The sequence below is a fragment of the Corylus avellana genome, chromosome ca6 (assembly GCF_901000735.1).
Source record: "Corylus avellana chromosome ca6, CavTom2PMs-1.0".
Taxonomy (NCBI): domain Eukaryota; kingdom Viridiplantae; phylum Streptophyta; class Magnoliopsida; order Fagales; family Betulaceae; genus Corylus; species Corylus avellana.
In genome coordinates, this window is record NC_081546.1 from 20,334,315 (window position 1) to 20,352,784 (window position 18,470).

At 36.4% G+C, this 18,470-nt stretch overlaps 2 protein-coding genes and 1 non-coding gene across 3 annotated transcripts; 1 reads left to right on the top strand and 2 right to left on the bottom strand.

Annotated features, from left to right (window-relative positions):
- The first annotated feature begins 271 nt into the window (after positions 1-271).
- Positions 272-352, top strand: TRNAL-CAG (transfer RNA leucine (anticodon CAG)). The gene has a single exon. It is a non-coding gene; the product is annotated as a tRNA-Leu (tRNA).
- Positions 353-2,064: 1,712 nt separating this feature from the next.
- On the bottom strand, positions 2,065-3,252 carry LOC132184864 (uncharacterized). Its single transcript, XM_059598646.1, has one exon. The coding sequence runs from the start codon at positions 2,912-2,914 to the stop codon at positions 2,465-2,467; it is 450 nt and encodes a 149-aa protein (XP_059454629.1). The 5' UTR covers positions 2,915-3,252; the 3' UTR covers positions 2,065-2,464.
- Positions 3,253-4,033: 781 nt separating this feature from the next.
- LOC132185320 (uncharacterized) lies at positions 4,034-13,840 on the bottom strand. Its single transcript, XM_059599109.1, has 8 exons — positions 13,591-13,840; positions 12,730-13,024; positions 12,542-12,557; positions 9,009-9,390; positions 7,700-8,095; positions 5,231-5,636; positions 4,407-4,653; positions 4,034-4,280 (listed from the first exon to the last, which is right to left on the bottom strand). The coding sequence occupies exons 1-7, from the start codon at positions 13,814-13,816 to the stop codon at positions 4,452-4,454; spliced, it is 1,923 nt and encodes a 640-aa protein (XP_059455092.1). The 5' UTR covers positions 13,817-13,840; the 3' UTR covers positions 4,034-4,280; positions 4,407-4,451.
- Between the last annotated feature and the right edge of the window lie 4,630 nt (positions 13,841-18,470).

The window sequence follows — 18,470 nt, forward strand, 5'->3', positions numbered from 1 at the left end:
AATGTATCCAAAATTATCTTCAACAACCCTACTGGAAGCATTCTTTAGACTCTTCTCCCCCACCCTACCCTCCCTTTAGTGAATTTTTTGTTCTTCGTTGATTGATTCCTGTGTTGCTCTCATTTGTCTATAATCAAAATAAAATGACAAGATTATACGATTGTTGTTTCAGAGGAAAAAAAAAAAAAACAAGGATTTGATGATGGTAATATGGATAAGGAGTCTCTGGAAAATATAGTATATAGCATTGTTTATGTCCTTTGACATCAAAGTCAAGATGGCCGAGTTGGTCTAAGGCGCCAGTTTCAGGTACTGGTCCGAAAGGGCATGGGTTCAAATCCCATTCTTGACAAAAATAATTTTCTTTTCATTTTGACGTGGAAATGGGCGACTCATATCCGCCGTTGCTCATTTATTAGTGTTTTTAATGTTAACAACTAGCTCAATTGTTTTGTTGCAACTACTTGAATACGACGTCGTGTGTAGGTAGTTAGTTTACCGAAACTTTATTTTGTTTTATCTTGCTTATAGCAAAGCTTTAGAAAGAAAGGAGATGATTAATGAATTAAAAAATAATTTATTCTTATCTAAATTATATCAAAGAGCTTCTAATTGGAATTGATTTTTTTCTTGGGCAAATAAGTGTGACACATCATAGCCACCTTAAACTAATAAAAAAAATTATAAAATCAAAGAGAAGCTAGCTACCAATCATTTTTGAGGGAATGTTGAAATTCTAGAGAATAGCTTTGCCATATTTGCTTGTATCACATGTCAGAATACTCTAGATTATATTTCCTTATTTACGTATTAATTAGTTTAATATATATATTGAGGGATATTTAATATTTTGAAAAATTCATAAAAGAACTTCCAAAGTAATCGCAAGATTTCAATTTACTTTCTCGGTTTTTTAAATCCGTCTATTAACTCATTTAACTTTTTTATATTTTTCACTTCATTCCTTCGGTTCAAAACCGTTTACATGGCTTTAACAAGATTAATCACACATAAGCATTTTTCCATCTCAACTTTTTTGTTTTTACTTAATCTAAAAAAAGACGGGGAGGGTTGTGAAGGGTGTCTCGGGCAGCCACTCCAAGCAAAAAAGGTAGCTCACACAACGGTTACATATAGAGGGAGTAGCTTATGCAGCCACTCCAAACAAAAGGAATTGCTCATACTACCACCGTAAGTAGAGAAGGGTGACTCTTGCAACCACCCCAATCGAGAGGTAGCTAAAGTGGCCATCCCCAACGCTACCCCACCCCGTCGCCCTCCCTCCCTCCCGTCTTATTTTTAGATTTGATATTTTTAATACAGAAAAAAATGAAATTTTTTTTAATACGTGGGTATGATTTTCAAAACTGCTTATGTGACGTGGAAAAGATTGAGGTGAGAAACGTGGAAAATTTAAAACTGATTTGAGTAAATTGAAATTGTACAAAAATTCAACGACTTTTTAGCCAAATTTCTCTACTATTTTTATGCTCCTCACTTTCATTGAGAATCCATTGCTTTTCCTGCATAGAATAAATTACTACAATTGAATCCGAATCTTTCATTTTCCCCGAGTCTTCTCTCTCACACAAAATACTTTCACCTGATAAGTCATAATTTAACGGTATCATATTCTTCCAGTTTTCTACAAATTTAACGACTTTTTTTTTTTGGGACTTGGGGAGTTTTCTACTGTCTTATTTGTCTCGTGAAAACTGAAAACATCTAGTAGGAAGTTTTTCCATGAATTGCAGGAAAAATAAATAAATCAATAGTAAATTTCATAGGACAGATTTCAGACTGGTTTCCTACATTTTTGAACCATCATCATCATCAAAGGATGTCATTAGCTCATTTATCTCTTCTTAAATCACCGCTTATTCCAAAAGTTTAAGCTGATAAGAAGAGATTAACCTATGTGAGCTCAAACTCTATCTTAATAGCAACATGTAGAATATTTATTTGAAATTGTGTGAATTGTAGAATCGGGTTCGAACCCATGACTAGCTCTAATATTATATTAAATTACCACTTATCTAAAAAACTTAGACAAATAAAAAGAGGTGAATTTAATTATTTAATTTATATTCAAGCATTTAGGATCAGGATTAAAATTATATTGAAACTTACATGTTGCAGTGGCATTTAAGAGATGATGACCAGGGTTTTCTAAGGAAACCACAATGTCCTTCACGCATGGGTAGATTGTCAGGTGAGCTTGTTGAAACTTACAAGCCTCTTTGGCATTCTTTCGAACAACTGGCGTGCACCGCGTACCTCCGCCAGTTCTAACAACACCCTCATCATAGATCGTCACAAAGTGTATGCACATGAAAAGGCACGCAACAATCACACGATCAACATCAAGAAAGAACGATAAAGCAGGCAACAAGATCAGAAATTGAAAGGTATATAAGGCCGCTGGACTTTCATGGGTAAATTTGGAGGAACAAAAACAGAAAAACTAGCTAGGTGCAGGCTTGGTAAATTCCAAATCATGAACCCTCTTTGTCACAATCTTCTTTGGAGCAGCCGAAGTCTTAGAGCATGCGTGCTTATTATTAGTTGGCAGGCAATCTGAATCGTCGTCAGAAAATGAAGAATATGCTGCAAAATCTCTCATCTCTGATCCACAACCAGCCCAGCGCCTTGCATTTTTTGCAGCACGCCATCCTATCTTGCATGGAAGTTTGAAGCAACCCCACACGACGGCTAGAGGGCAACAAACACACAGTAAGCAGGCACTACAGAGACACTCCGTCGACTTATCACAACATCTGGAATCCCGAGAGGAACAGGAAGAAGACGAAGAAAGGGAGCTAGCCTTAGCCCTTATTTCCTTGTGAGTCTGACCATGTCTTCTATCAAAGGATGCTACCTTTGCTTCATCTCGAAGGAGGAACTTGTTTTCCATTCTGCTGTGTTGTTTGATATGTGCTCTACATATTAAAGGCACAAAGTTCCTGAGAAATGGAAGCTTTAACCATAAAGAACTTCCTAGAAAAGCTTCAACTTCAACCACATGATGTGTTCACTGTTGGCTTGGATAGAAACCTAACGACAGCCTTTCTGGTTTTCACTGTCGGTTGAGCCAAATGTTTGATTTGATTAGTGTGTCAGCTTAATTTTGGCTTTTTGTTAAAATTAGATTAGTCATATGAGCTAATGAAATAATGTTATAAGGAAGATTTTTGTTCTCCTTTTATCCTTAAAAGTGATGTGACTTTTAAAATCACCATTAGATTTATAATATATCACTATTAGATTTGATCTAATTGTGATTTTAAAAGTCACAAAAAAAAAAAAAAAAAAATGATGAAAACAAGTCTTACTTATATCATTATTCAACATGGCCAAATTATGTTATCATGCTCAAATTACTCCTAAACGGAAAGTAACTCTTGAGAAGATAAATGAGGGTAGTCTTGTCAAAGAACTAGTTCTCTTCTTGAATAATGTTAAAACTACATTTTTATCTCACAACTATCTTTACGAACCCTAACGTCTTTCTTAAAAGAAATAAATATCTAAAAATTTGTTAGAACGGCCACATTGGTATAGTAAAATAATTGTAGAATAAAGATGTAGTATATAACATTCCCGACCATTTTTCTATTTTTCTTTTTTAAAGAAAAAATTACTTTTCCTCTTCTAACTATCATCCTATTTGCAATCTCCCCCAAATATTTCAATTCTTGCAATGCCTCTCAATCTACCATTAAAGTTACAAAGTCCTCCTTCCACAACCTATAATGACAAAATTACCCTCAAGATCAAAATTAAAATATTAAGAGATCATTACTATTTTTTCTCCTCACTTTTTCCGTGTTCTTCTAAGCTTACGTCGCTTGTGGGATTTCCAGCCTAAGCTGGAATATGTCGTGTATGCCGTTCGCATGCTAGATTCCTCAGGACTGGTACCCCCCTCGACTCTTTTTTCTTCTGAACGAATCTTAGCACCAACGGCTATTACATCTTCTTCTTCCATACTTTAGTTATTCTTTTCTATGCCTATGAAAGCTTTGCACTCCACTAAAGGCTTGAAAATATTTGGCCACATGGGCACAAAAGCATCCAATCAAAATGTTGCACAAGGAGACCAAAAAAGAATGGTACAAGAAATGATGTTACTAATCTCTCACTCTTTGAAAGATCTGCATACACCTTCACATGAACCATTTTAACTTTGAAAGGTAATGGCATCCGAGTGGCATTTTCAGCACCAGGAACATGAAGTAATTGGTGGACAAAAATCAGCATCTAACAAAAATACATGATATCTGCAGAGGAAGGAACATTGTTTTGCCCTTAAAATTGTGAGAAAAAACTTGAATGCAATAAAAATTATCATGGAGCAATCACCAATCAAGAAAAACAAGCAAATAGCAAGGAATCATAAGACCAACCAGGAATTTTATTTATCCAAGAGCCAGCTGTTGCTAATCAAATTTTCAAGCAGACACCGAGTCAGATTCTCGTATTCTCATGGTCTTGGCACGCAACCTCTCCATAAATGCAGGATTAGCTCTAAGTCTCTCCTTGACATATGAAGCTCGAGCATTCTCTACTAGCTTCCTTGCTTTCCCAGATTCCTCAATGAGGGAATAGAGAGTCCTAAGGCAATCCTTTCTGTTTTCCTCGCGATGTTCAAACCTTCAGCCAGAAAAAACAAAAATACACATATATCATAAAGTGCTCAACCCAAGAAATAGTTGGAAGAAAAAAAAAAAAAATTTGGAAAGCATTACTGGGTTTTATACAACTCCAAACCGAAAACACTCTCATCCTGCCCCCCACAGAGAAGGGGGAAGGGGAAGAGCTTTTCCATTTGCCTAGAAGAAAATTTTCTACAAAAATACTGCTCCTAACGCATGGAATGCAGATAATGCAATGATTAGAAGAATGAGCAATAACCTATATCTAGCCTTTTTATATAATATTACACATGAAAAAAAAAAAAAAAAAAAAAAAAAACTCTAGAAAGATAACATTGTTTGATTTCGAAAGTGCAAATAATGTATTTATTGGGAAATGATTAGTTGATGAGTAAAATACATAAGCCTCATCTCATGACCAAATATCCAAATATGAAGAAGATTCAAGAATTTATTTTACGGTTTAGTCATATAAAACACCAGGACTACTAGGATTTCAGCATTGGACTAAGAACCACAAAAGTTAAAATGATAACGCATTAGTGAGATGGCATTTTTTTGTTCATGGACCTTACCTCTCACTAATGATTGTAAGCTCATCTTTCCCTGGATGGTATCTGTTTCCAACCAGTTCCCTAAGACGACGGAACTGATGCTTTGAAAGCCCAAGCTCTTTCACAGTAACAGACATTTTCACTTTTCTGTTTTTTGGGTGCCATGCATCACCACCGGGAGCAAAGACTACCCTTGTTTGCCACCTAAGGATCGGTCCTTCACCAGGTGGGTCCTTTTTCTTGTCTGGCACAGCAGTCTCATCAAACTGGGGGGGGCCCTCAGCTTCCATTATACTCGTACATTCCATGACCATCTCATCCTCAAACTTCTTAAACAGCTCGTAAGCTTCTTCAGGTTCAATCTCTCCTCTTTCACACATATCCCCTAGCTCATTGAACCTCTCTTCCACCTTCTTCTTTATCTCATCTGAAGAAAAAAAACAATGCCTTAAAGAAACATTCAGCAGATGCCAGTTTAGTTAAAATAAGTAATTATCATGATATTTACTGTTACAATGATTGGCTACAATATGCATCCTTGCAAACAACCAAGCAAATTCTTAATGACAGAATTTTTGGATAAATAAAATTCTTAATGACAGAATTAGTGAAAGATATGACCTCTATTTAATCACAGAACATATGTTGCTAAAAAAGAAAAAACATGTATGTTTAAGAAGTCCGTAGGCAGAAAAGCTGAAGGTTTGATGTGCAAACATCTGACATTTCATAAGAGTCGTTCTCTCAATAACTGGAAAATTACTTGCAGAAAGAAAAATATGATTCCAATTACAAGGAAAAGCTTTCTCAAATAAATATGCTTCTAAAATAAGAGATAACCAGAGTCGAATTCCCCTGCTAAAAATATTCAGATCAAAACTCTTAACTATTTTCAATGCAGTATAGACTATAACGATAACAAGTCAGGATCCCCCAATAACATATCGGCTGCCGCACTGTCACTCTGAACGAAGGCATGACTTGACAACCCCCTAACTTTATTCCTTTACTGAAGCACAGAGACGGATTTCTTCAAAACCTCCAAAGCTCATATTGTTAAATACAAATTCTTGTATACCCAACAATATGGACAGTCATTAGATATGAAATTTCATATTCTTGAGACGTTAATGTATCTCAAAGTTTACTAAAATCATGTTATTCAGATCAAAATTATAACACCATAAGTTTACTTACTGGTGGCAAACTAGTCCATATCAGAACATGAATATGGAATAAGTTGAACAAGAGACTAGCATTCTAATGGCAAAGCTAAATAAGGGACCAATAACACACTACCAACGGTACACTAACTACAGTAAATTTTGTTCCAATTACCTTCCCTTTCTAAATATAAAATAAAAATTCCACATGATATTCTCCTTTACATAGTCAGGGCTTCCTCCATTTATTTTTATTATTCAGATTTAAACCTAAGACTACCCTCACTCCCACTCCACTGCCAACTAAGCCGAAACCCAGGGGCAAGGGTAACAAAACTTAATGATAAACCCATATTCTACATATTACTTCTCATCTATTACTAGCTTTTCAGCCAGACATCCACTTTTATGACAAACATGGTTGCTGCATTTATCCTTCTTGTCAATGTAAATCAAAACTGTAAAGAAAAATTATAGTCCAGATCATTACAATTTCAACATGTAATGATTATGTAGTGACATTCCTACCATAAATGACAAAGTTCGAAATAATAACAGAATCAATGCTTCGGCTTGTTCCTCACTTTCCATAGCGTGTATACTTACTAAAAAAATTCATCAAACATGTTAATGATCAAATGTAAAATAACCGCACACTGGGTTCTACGCAAGCAGAGTGAAGAACAAGACCAAGGAGACAGTGCGTGATGAGAATCTCAGTTCAACTCTCTCTTTTCGGTCATTCAAATGAATAAATTCCATGAAGACAACAAGAGATACCACCATTTTAGAAATTGTACTTCATCTCAGAAATCAAGACAAGAAGCTCAAAGGTTGAGTCTTTAGATGTTTTAAGAAAGCTTTACTAGCAAATGAGAAAACAGATAGTGCAGCCTATAAGCCTCATGAGAATAGGCATTCTTTAAGAAATATTAGATTTAGAATCAACTAGATAATTTGATAGCTATGACTTGAATCAATCAGCCAACAATTTCAGAAGCATAATTAAAATTAATAGATAACAGTGGTATAAGGTTCATTTGCAAATGTTGGCACAGGAAATCCAGAGTTAAGTATAGACAGAAGATTGTAAGCTACAGTTTAGAGGTATCTAAACATCTGAAAACCGTTGTATTTGTATTTAAAAACACTAATTCATGGAAGACAGCAAGGAAAATATATTCAGAAACTAAATGAGAAATAATTACAGTTGTGAATAAGGTTTAATTGATTGTCAGAAACAAACAACATAACATTGAACTATATCCTTACCGGTAAAAAGTAATCATACAAATCAAAAGCAAATAAGATATAAGAAAAGGTATACCTGGGAGGAGGCTGTTCCATCTAAGCATATCCTCTAAAATTTCCTCACACTCCCTTGTGTCCTTCATCACCTTGTGCTGAATCGCATCCTTAACAAGCCCGTCCCACTTCCGCTCATCCATGTTGAAGAACTCATCCTTAACCATTTTCTTCGTGACTATATCCCTTGCACTGTACAAATCATCAATCTCCTCATCCGTCTCATGCATTTCCTCAAAATCCGATTCAAATTCTTTGTCCTTAACATTATCTAGCGGCTTCATCCGTAACTCTTCCATCAGCTCATCATCCGTCTCCTCATGCTTTCCGGCCAACTTCCTCTGCAGAATCGCTTCAAGGATCGATGGAAGTGCCTCCTCGTCACCTTTAAAGTACTTCTCTATTTGCATTTTCAGTTCTGAGGACAAAAACTTACAGATTAAATCTCAAACAATTCAACTTGATCTCAAAACCCAGCAACAAAAACACAAATCCACAATGTTTCCAAAAAAACCTAGAAGCGCCATAATCATAAGCAAATTTAGATTTATTTCATAACAAATTTCAATTGGATAGCCTATCATTTAGTATAAAAATATACAAAAAATTTAGAATATAATTAATACATTAAATCACAAACAGTTCAGATCCAGAAACCTAATAAATCAAACAGAATTTTTTTATTTTTTTATTTTTTTATTTTTTTTATGAATTAGTATAAATTTCATATCAAGAACTATAACTCTTTACACCGTGGGTGTCTATCTTTTCTCAATAGTTTTGCCTCTAAAAACATCCGCTATAGATTTGTTTGCCTTTTTACTTATCAAAAAAAATAACTCTTTACACTTCTACACAAAACCAGCAGAAACCAACCAAACCAGATTTTGAAACAAGCTTCAAAATCTAAACACCCAAACAACTATATCAAAAAAAACAAAACAAACTCTAAACCAGAATCTGGGGATCAATCCCCCAATTGCAGCAGATGATTACGTTACCCTTCGTCTTCTTAAACAGATCCACACATTCCTTCAAACAAAATTACATATTCCATCACATAATTCATGCGCAAGAACGAAAGGATCTCTTTCTTTCGGGAGGAAATTGAAGGTGAAGGGAAAATAAATTCACATTTGAACCTCAGTGCTACACTGAGCCTAATTCAACCATTTGACATACTTAACCTTCTCACGTTTCCGAGGAACTCTTTAAAAGACTAACAAAATGAATACTCAAAATCAAATAAGAGCATCAAAATTTGATTTTCATATTGCTTTTCTTCAACTTTCACAGCAACCAAACAGAGCAAGACTCAAGTTTCGTTCTACCTTTGTTATTGACATCCTCGACGGCAATGAGGGCATCCTTCTTCTGGGTTTGTACCATGCTCGTCTCGGGAGTAGAGCTAGGGTTTTTACCCGAAACATCCTCGACGGCAATGGGGTCATCCTTCTTTTGGGGTTGTGCCAAGCTCGTCACGGGAGCAGAGCTGGGTTTTTCGCCGGACGAGTCGTTCTCAGACGAGTAGAACCTGAGTCGGGGCCGAGTCGAGGCGGCGAGAGGGGCTAGTGAAGGACTAGGGTTTGGGTTCCTTAGAAGATTGCGAGTGTAGAGAGCGACATTTCTCAGCAGAGTGCGCTTCATGGTGACTCTCTCTCTCTCTCTCTCCCTCCCTCTCACTCTGTCTATAGGGTTTAAGCTTTCTCTGGGCTACAGGGGGGGTTTCTCCAGTTCTCTCATTTTTGTATTTTTGCAATGGAGTGAATTTGGGTTTTTGGGAGGAAAAAATAAAAAACAGAGAAGAAATAAACAATATATATATATATATAGGATTTTTTTTTTATGAAATTGTTTATTTGATCTTTATTTCTCCTTATTTTTCTTCAAAGAAATTTATTTGAACTTTATAACTTATCATCTCAGTAATTGACAGATTTGAAAGAAATTCATTTGAGGGAGGGAGCCTATAAAATTGTTATATGTCTTTTGAATATGTAAAAAGCACGTGAATTTTTAATAATTTTATAAAAAAATTATTAACTTTTCATGTGCCAATATGTACATGACAAAATTATAAAGTTGAATTAGAGATATTTCCTTTAATTCAGTGAGGAAATTCTTGTCCCTTTAATAATTAATTATATGATATGTATAAAGTAGAGGATTGCTCATACTTAGGAATTAATCAAGTATTTAAAGAAGTTTGACACCTTATTAGCAAGAAAAACAAGCATATAGAACAGAACTCTGTTTGCAGATTGCTTATTCAATATGTGTAGACAAAAGTTGCAATTGCAATTCTTTTCTAGACGCTCTATTCAAAAGGACCTTTTAACTTCTTTGGAGTTTTAATCTGCCTACTCTCAAAGAACTTGATTGAAGGAGGGGCCTTCACCTAATCATAGAACAAAATTTTTGGAGGAAAACTTCCGGGAGGGATGCAATTGGTAGGGTAAGATTTTATTTACGCGCCAAAGAAAAAAAAAAAAAAAAAAACAATCATCATTTTGAACCGAACTTGACATTTGCTTTCACTTAATCATATGTTGACACCAAAGTAGTATAAGAATTTAGTAAATTTTGTGTTGTTGGTAAATGTTGGTGTAGCCTTCGTGAATGCCTAATATCCATAGGTAGGGTTGTAAATAAACCAGTTTGTTCGACAACTCGCTCGATACACCTTGGTTTAGCTCAACCCAAACTCGAGCATGATAATGTATAAACCCGTTCGTTACTATAGAAACATGCTTGATTCGTAAATGATACATACTTGACTCGCTCGAGAAAACTCGATAAGAGCTCGCAAGCTCATCTCGTTTAAAGTTTGGTTGGCTTATTTGCCCGACTTGTTAGCTCGTTTATAGATCTTGGGCAAAAGCTTTATTTTCAAGTTTTTTGGACCATTAAAAATGCTTTTAATATTTTTACCAAACAAGTACTTTTTTCTTCAAACCAACTTTTTAAGTGTTAAAAACACTTTTAGACCCCTCAAACACAATCCCAAACAACCCTAGTAATGTATGTTATATAGGTTACTTAATATTTATATGTGTGTATTAGTAAACATATTATCTAGTTTCTTATATATATATATATATATATATATATATATATATATAATAGCCTAGCTTGAGCTTGAGTTGAGCCCGGCTCGGCTTGGCTCGAAGAGCATTCTCAATGAGCTCAAGTTCGAGCTCGCCTGAACTTTTAACGACCTAGTGTTGAACACACATTTTATAGCTCGGCTCAAACTCAAGCTTGACTCGAACTCAAGTTCGGCTTGAATAAACATCTTCGCAAACGAGCCACACTTGAAATCTTAAAGCTCAACTCGACTCAACTCAATTACAACCCTACCACAGGATAAAAGCTAAAATAGTTGACCAAAATAACATAATGAGGTAAAGAATTTATTGAATATTGAGTCTGCTCCGGACTTTTGTCTTCTATAATATGTATCTTTTAAGCTTTTGCATTCTTTGCTTGCAGAAAAAATAAATAAAGAAAATATGGGCACGTGTATAAAATTTTCTTTTTAAAAAAAGTTAAAATGTGTTATGTCATGTTTAAAGAGGTCATTTCATATGACTTTATTTTTTTTCAAGGAGCTAGACCATTGTATGGATGGTAGCTAGCTTAGGAATTTTGGGTTTTTGAGCTTCAAGATTGATAAACCTTTTTTTTTTTTTTCAAAAATTATGTTGTGAGAAGTTTTTTCGAGCCGCTCAAACACCATATAGATTTTGTTTTGGAATTTTTGCAGGGCTAGTTTAGGTTTGAGCTTAAAAAATTCATGATTTTTTTTTTTTAAAAGCTAATAATAGATTTTCTTTTTTGGAATTTTTTTCTTGGGGTTTTTTTTTTGGACTCATACACTGAATGCAACCGAAGATGGCAAAGAGAGTAGCCCATTTTAGCAAGCAAAGAAAATTCTAATTTGCACAATGCAGAACATGCCTAAATCCTAATCGACCATCCCAGAGAAATATTTGGTCCATGTAAACATATATTTACAGCTACGACGAAACCCACATGCACTGCGACATCAAAATTTATTTTTACCACAACCTTTGGAGGAGGGCGAAGAAATTACTTCAGTCCAGGCCCTTTGGTGGTACATGATAGCCTCTCTCTGCTATACACTTGCTAAAGAGACATGCTGCTGGTTTTCTCTATTGGTCCTTCTCTCGTCCAACTCTGGCAAATCAACCAATCAACCAATCCAATGGTGGATTTGCAAGGTTGGACCGAGATGTGGGTCTCACAAATTTAATAATAAATTTAAAAGAGTTTGCCCGGGAGGACCAATGGAAAGGAAAATCATTTCTTTAAGGACTTGCGAATCAGATCTTATTTTCACACCTTCATACCCTATCCAATCAAGTCCCTTAACACTCTGGATATGAGAAGGGAAAGAGATGCTTTCTACGGGAGAGGGAGGGAAGGAAAAGAATCCAAGGGTCTTTTCAGATGAACCATGGGCTCATCTATTGTGTTGTAGGAACAATGGGATCTCCATTAACTTTTTAATACATTATGGATGACAATTTCTCCTTAAATTGAAGTCGCAAACAATGGTAGATATAAGGAACAAGTACTTGGAACTGTTATTGTAGCTTTGGTGAGGTTGCATTTTCATTCTAGTTCCAATCCATTGGTTGCTACTATGGAGAGTCATCAAGAATTTTCTCACCAAAAGTGGCATTAACAGCATCAAACAAGAACAACTTGCACCTCTTGCAGTTGGACCAACGCATGCATTATCAAATGAAAAAGTACAACTTTATCTTTATGTCGCATCAAAACACTCTTTCAACTAAAAACCAAACAAACACTACTCAAAGAGCATTATCAAACAAACCCGAAGTTTATCGGCTCTTCATTAATAAGCAACAAAAATTTCAAGCATTGAAATTGTTCAAACAAGCAAATTGCCCATATAACATAACAATTCTACCAACCTGCTGACATTGAACTTTCGAACATGGTACAAGCATGCTTGTGAGATAAAATCAACACCCATAGCATCTCCTGCATTATGCACATTACTCATCCCTTGTCCTTCTCCTCATTCCAATCTTCTTTTCATCAAAATCTTCATCAATTTCACTCGGTGAATCGTCGAAATCAGAGTCAGACTCTTCATCAAACTCCTCATCGGAGCCAAACTCCTCATCGTCACTATCTTCCAGAGCCTTTCCCCTCTTCCCACAAATTTGCTCCATCAACTTCTTCTCAGCCTCGTCATCCTTACCAGCCAATTTCCTCTTCAAAATCGCTTCAAAGATCGATGGTACTGCCTCTGCATCCCCGGCATAGAATTTTTCTATGCGATTTTTCAGCTCTGAAATACCAAACCACTTGCATAGCAATAATTAAACCGAGCAAAAATCCCAGATGAATGCAAAACAAATTACATTATTTGGAACACGCTACTATTAAAATGCATATGATAACCCCCTTTCAACCAAAACATATTTTATTCTATTTTTATATTTCTTGTGAAACCCAAACTAAGATCATTAGAATTTCAGTGGTATAATGAAAAAGGAGTTGCATATATTCAGATTTCTCAAAAAGAAATGTCGATCCAGAAATCTCAAACCCGCAGAATTAAGTATCTTTAGACTTCCAAGAATATTTTCGCAGTAAATTGCAAGTGTTGCCTTGCAGTTCTATGATCCTTCAAATATTTATTCATTTAATAAATTCATAGACTATTAGCATAAAAGTAACAGAACCCAACAGATTCCCAGATTTCCCCCAAAAAAATAGTAACTGCTAGAACTCTGAAATTATATCGAGTTAGAAATCATTAAAACTCTGAAATTAAAAGATTTTTATTTTCCTCTTTCCTTCATTTTCTTGGGTTTCCCAGCAACCAAACAGAAGACAAGATCAAATTTTTACCTTGATCACTGACATCTTCAACATTGGTGGAGAAAACCATCTTCTGGGTCTGTGTCAAATTCGATTTATTGGATGAGACAGACTCGAACGAGTGGAGTCCGACTCGAAACTGAGTCGAAGCGGCAAGTGGGGCGAGCGAGGAACTAGGGCTTGGCCTGTAAGTGGAAGGAGAGAGAAGAAGATTGCGAGCGCCGAGAGAAGCATGTTTTAGCAGACTGCGCTTCATGGCTTCTTAGGGTTTTAGGCTCTGTTGGGGGGGGGTTTATTAAACTCTCTTTTATATACTATTTTGTGTATATATATATATTTTTCTTTTTCTTTTTTTAGCAGAGAGAATTATCTAGTTGTGGTTGGACAGTTCTAAACCTGGGTTCTTTTTCTTTTTCTTTTTTTTTAAGGAGTTTCTTAACATTTTGAAATATAAATTTTTCAAACCACAATGTTTTTATCCGATTTAATTCTTGAAAAACCGTTTTTTAGGAGCACAAATGAAAATTTTTGGGTTTATGGGCTATGAGATATGGGATAAGAGGAAATGATAGGTGTTTTTTTAGTGCTCTTTTGATGTCCTTCCAACTGTGATGTGACTTTTAAAATCACCAAATAATTAAAGTAATAACGATTATATCAAATTCAACTATAATTTTAAAAGCCGCATTACAATTGGGAGAACACCAAGAGAATACTAGAAGAATACCTAGTATTTTTCATGAGATATTATAGGAAACAAAAAAAAGTTTCACAAATTGACTATATTAATGGTTTATTGGTTTTTTTTTTTTTTTCCTGAAATTATATCACGAAAATTTCATGTCAATTCTAATCACATATTATTATTATTATTATTATTATTATTTTATTTATTTATGTGAGTAAATAAGCAACAAAACAGAAAGCCAACAAAAAAACTAAACAAGCCTAGGACTAAAAACTAAAGGAGGGTCCTTCCCGCTAGTGATAGGAACTAAAGGAGTAGGAAGAAGATAAATGGGAATGCAGCCAGAAAATGATCTGGCTGCGGTCCAACGCACTGTAAAGTGGACACAGAAGTTTACACTTCTATTGACTTTGATGGCATTCCAAGAACAGAAAACTGAAATGATATCAAGAGTGCCTAAGATAACAGCAGAGATATGCCAATCTTGAGGAATGCTGGGGTGCTGAAGAGCAGAAATAACAATTTGCGAGTCACCTTCCAAAATAAATTTTCCAAGATTGAGAGAAAGAGCTAGTGTCACAGCAAAGCGAGCAACAAGGGCTTCACCATAATTAGGTTGACAAGGTGGGCTAATATTGGAAATTATTTTGATAATGTGTCCCTTGTGGTTTTGACAGACAACTGCTTGAGCAGAGAAAGAATCTCGAATAGCAGTATCACAGTTCATCTTGAACCAAGAGAGGGGAGGAGGTAACCAATATTCTAATGGGGTGAAGTGATTCGATGCCGGGCATTGAAATGCTCTAGCAAGACCTTGATAATTGTCCCTGAGACTTGCAAAGCATCATAAGTGAGACCATCATGGTATGCTTTGTTGCGGAAAAACCGCAAAAGATCACAAGACACAGCAGCAAAGATTTGAAACTTGTGGTGGTCTTTTTTGGGAATTCCAAAGGAGGAGGTACTTGGAGAAATGATAAGATTGATCCAGTCATCATATTAGAAAAGTTGAGAACTTCCAAATTCAGAGGCTAGAAGGAGTTGCGTCATACTACTCTAGCAAAGACAAAGAACAAAAAAAAAAAAAAAATAGCGTTGAAGTGAGTCTTCCTTAGCTTTTCAAAGAGGGCAAGTGGCTAACTGAATGGAGGGTAAAATTGAATTTATGCGGGCTTTGGTAGGGAGAATATTCCAAGCAATTTTCTTGAGGAAGAGTTGAAATCTGTCATTGAGCTTTAATGTCCAAAGATCATCCCAGAATTTTGGCGGGGGTGGAAGAACTAGGCCCATAGAAATGTGATTGAATGATGGAATTGTAGGCCAAAGGGGTGGTAAACTTGCCAGAAAGGGAAGGGGTCAAGATTAGTGGTGGGCACAGGTTGGGGCGGGGTGGGTATCGACCTTTTTCTCACTTGCCCCACACCCTACGGGTTTTGGAAATTCCAACCCGCCACCCGCACACAATTATCAATATCCCCGCGGGTTTGGGTATTACGGGGAGGGTTGAATAGGCACGGGTTTTGTGAGGTGGGTCGGGTAAGAATCCAAAGCATCCAAAATTTCTCTTCCACGCTCTCAAGGATTTTCTTAGCAAGCAAACATATTGAGGGAAAGAAGGAGAAGAAGAGAATAAAATCAGAGGGAAAGAAGGAGAAGAAGAGAAGAAAATCAGATGGAAAGAAGGAGAAGAAATTTAACTAATCAATCACAACTTACTTCATGAGAACCTAATAATCATAATCCGTAAAAACCATAATTCCATCTTTCTCTCTCACCGTAAATTCATTTCTTTCTCTTCTTTATCTCTCTTTGTCACTGATTCTCCCTCCATTTCACTCTCAGCCCAACTCTCTCTCTTTCGATCCCGACTCCTCCTCAATCTCATTGTCTTTCCATCTTCGAGCTCTCTGGTGTCGGCAAAAAGAGCATGGTTGGGAACTAGGTGAGTGGAAGCTGGAGGGGGAAAGAAGGAGAAGAAAATCAAAGAGAAAGAAGGAGAAGGAAAGATGATATAGATTGAAATTCAAGGCTTATCTTATCTTTCAGTCTTTTATTAGGTTTTTTTGCTAGTCTTTTATTCTATCTTATCTTTCAGTCTTTTATTTGAATTAGGTTTTTTTGTTAGTCTTTTATTTGGTTTAGTTGTCTTTCTTTGAACTAGGAGTTTTAGGGTTATAAATAGATGCTTAGAACCCTGAGAATGCAGATTTGGATTATTATTGAGTTTGTTTAATAAGAATTACTCAGAGTTGAGTTTCTTCTTTGTTTTTCTTCAAAACCTAGAGAGTATCTAGTTTTGTCAATAAGATTTCTTAGATTCCTTGATAGTCTGAAGATCTAGAAGTATTTATCCGCTATTTAATGTTGTTATTCGATGCAACCCACTAAGTCACGTTGCATCAGTTGGTATCAAAGCTCCAGTTTTCTTTCCATGAATGGAGAGGAACGACCGTCTAGCAGACATAAATAAGGTGCACATGCGCACGGAGGCAGCACGTAAGTAGCAACAGGCGATTCGTTTGCGGCACATGGAGGAGAGGTTTGGTGGTCTAACCGTGCGGAAGGAGGGTGTGCGCGCACCCAACACGGGGTCCCTACCGATCACTTGGCTGACATGGATGGTCCGAGTGTTCGTCGTTGTCAACCAAAACCAAGATATGTGGGGGCGAAAAACAAATTTATTGTCGAGGGTGAACCTGTCAATCCTTATGCAGGGCACGGAGTACGGAAGAATTTCCAACGGCACAAGCCCATGCTATATCACGGGATGCAGGTGTCAAGCTCGACACCCAAAAAGAAAAAATAGAAAATTCCTACAAAAAAAGGTGTCTTGGGAGATGGAGGAGGTCAAGCATCAATCGGCGTCCCGATACATTGGAGGTATGTACCAACAATTTCAGACTGCATGCACCATGGGATGCAAGGTGGCCAAGCTTGTCATCGATCCAAGGAGTGGAATGAATGTAGTCTCGGAGGAAGCAGTTCGGAAGCTAGGGCTTGAGACCAAGAGACATCCTACTCCCTATCGGTTGGAAGGGCTCACGAAAGGAAATGAGGTAATGGTTTCTAAACATTGTCTAGTGTCTTTTTCTATTGGAGCTAAATATGTGGATCATGTGTGGTGTGATGTGGTCAATATGGATACGTGTCACCTATTGTTGGGAAAGCCATGGAAATATGATAGAGCTATTATCCATGATGAAACAAAGAACACGTACAGCTTCATGTTTGGTAAAACCATATTGACGTTGCTACATAGCCCATGGGCAGAGCCAAAACATTCACAAGGAGATGGTCAATCCTTTGTAGCCAAGCAGGAATTGACGGACATGGAAAGCCCCAAACTTACATTTTGCTAGTCCCTTAGCAAAACAAAATGAACAACAAAATGAAAGCAAGAAACATATGTCCGCTGTCATGGGAGAAACGATTGCATTTAGCATATGCAACAAGCCTTTTAAACCCCTAGGCATCCCTAGAGGACGAGTGAAGTCTCGTGAGGGTTTAACAGGAATGATATCCACAAACATTTATGCACTATGTTATTTGATAAACAAGAACTTTCACACAAACACATGGTTTTTAACATCATGAGCAAGTTTATCATAGTGAACACCACAATCACATCATCAAGACAAGCACAAATCATTCAACTCAAAGATGGAAATTTAAGACAACACATGTTCCAATAAGTGCAATGTGAGACTAACATAAAATCCGGAGGCTTCAATTTATTCTCAAACTTGGGTGTACTTTAGAAGTGATAGGAATTTGCTCAAATGAAACAAACCAAGGCTTAATTTTTTTTTTTTTTTTTTTAGGCTGTGCAATGCTTAGCTTCCTTAAGCTTTCTAATTGACCCATGTAATGAGTGTTGGGCCAGAGACTCCCAAACCAAATGGTTTTAGGGCACTAGATGTAGAAACATCCCTAAGAGCTTAATTACTCAAGTCAACTAGGCTACGAAGCCAAACTAGCCATACAACCAACCAGGTTAGGTTTCTCATCTTTTTACGCGAACACTCAATGCTTTGTGAGGCATTATGTCCGGTTACTCAATAAGAAGCTCAAACTGATTTGATTTTTTTTTTAAATAAAAAAAAATTTCAAGCCAAGGTTTCATCACACTTCATCCTACCTATCTCAAAGTACACCCTAATCAAGTTAAAACTTATACCTCACCGATTCTGTGCTAGTGTGCTCGTGGTGATAAACTCGAACA

Coding starts and splice junctions, on each gene's coding strand:
- LOC132185320 (XM_059599109.1), bottom strand. CDS start 13,816: ATGAAGCGCAGTCTGCTAAAACATGCTTCTCTCGGCGCTCGCAATCTT. Junction 13,025..13,590: donor TGAAGATGTCAGTGATCAAG/GTAAAAATTTGA, acceptor TTGGTATTTCAG/AGCTGAAAAATCGCATAGAA. Junction 5,637..7,699: donor ATGGAACAGCCTCCTCCCAG/GTATACCTTTTC, acceptor TTTTTTCTTCAG/ATGAGATAAAGAAGAAGGTG.
- LOC132184864 (XM_059598646.1), bottom strand. CDS start 2,914: ATGGAAAACAAGTTCCTCCTTCGAGATGAAGCAAAGGTAGCATCCTTT.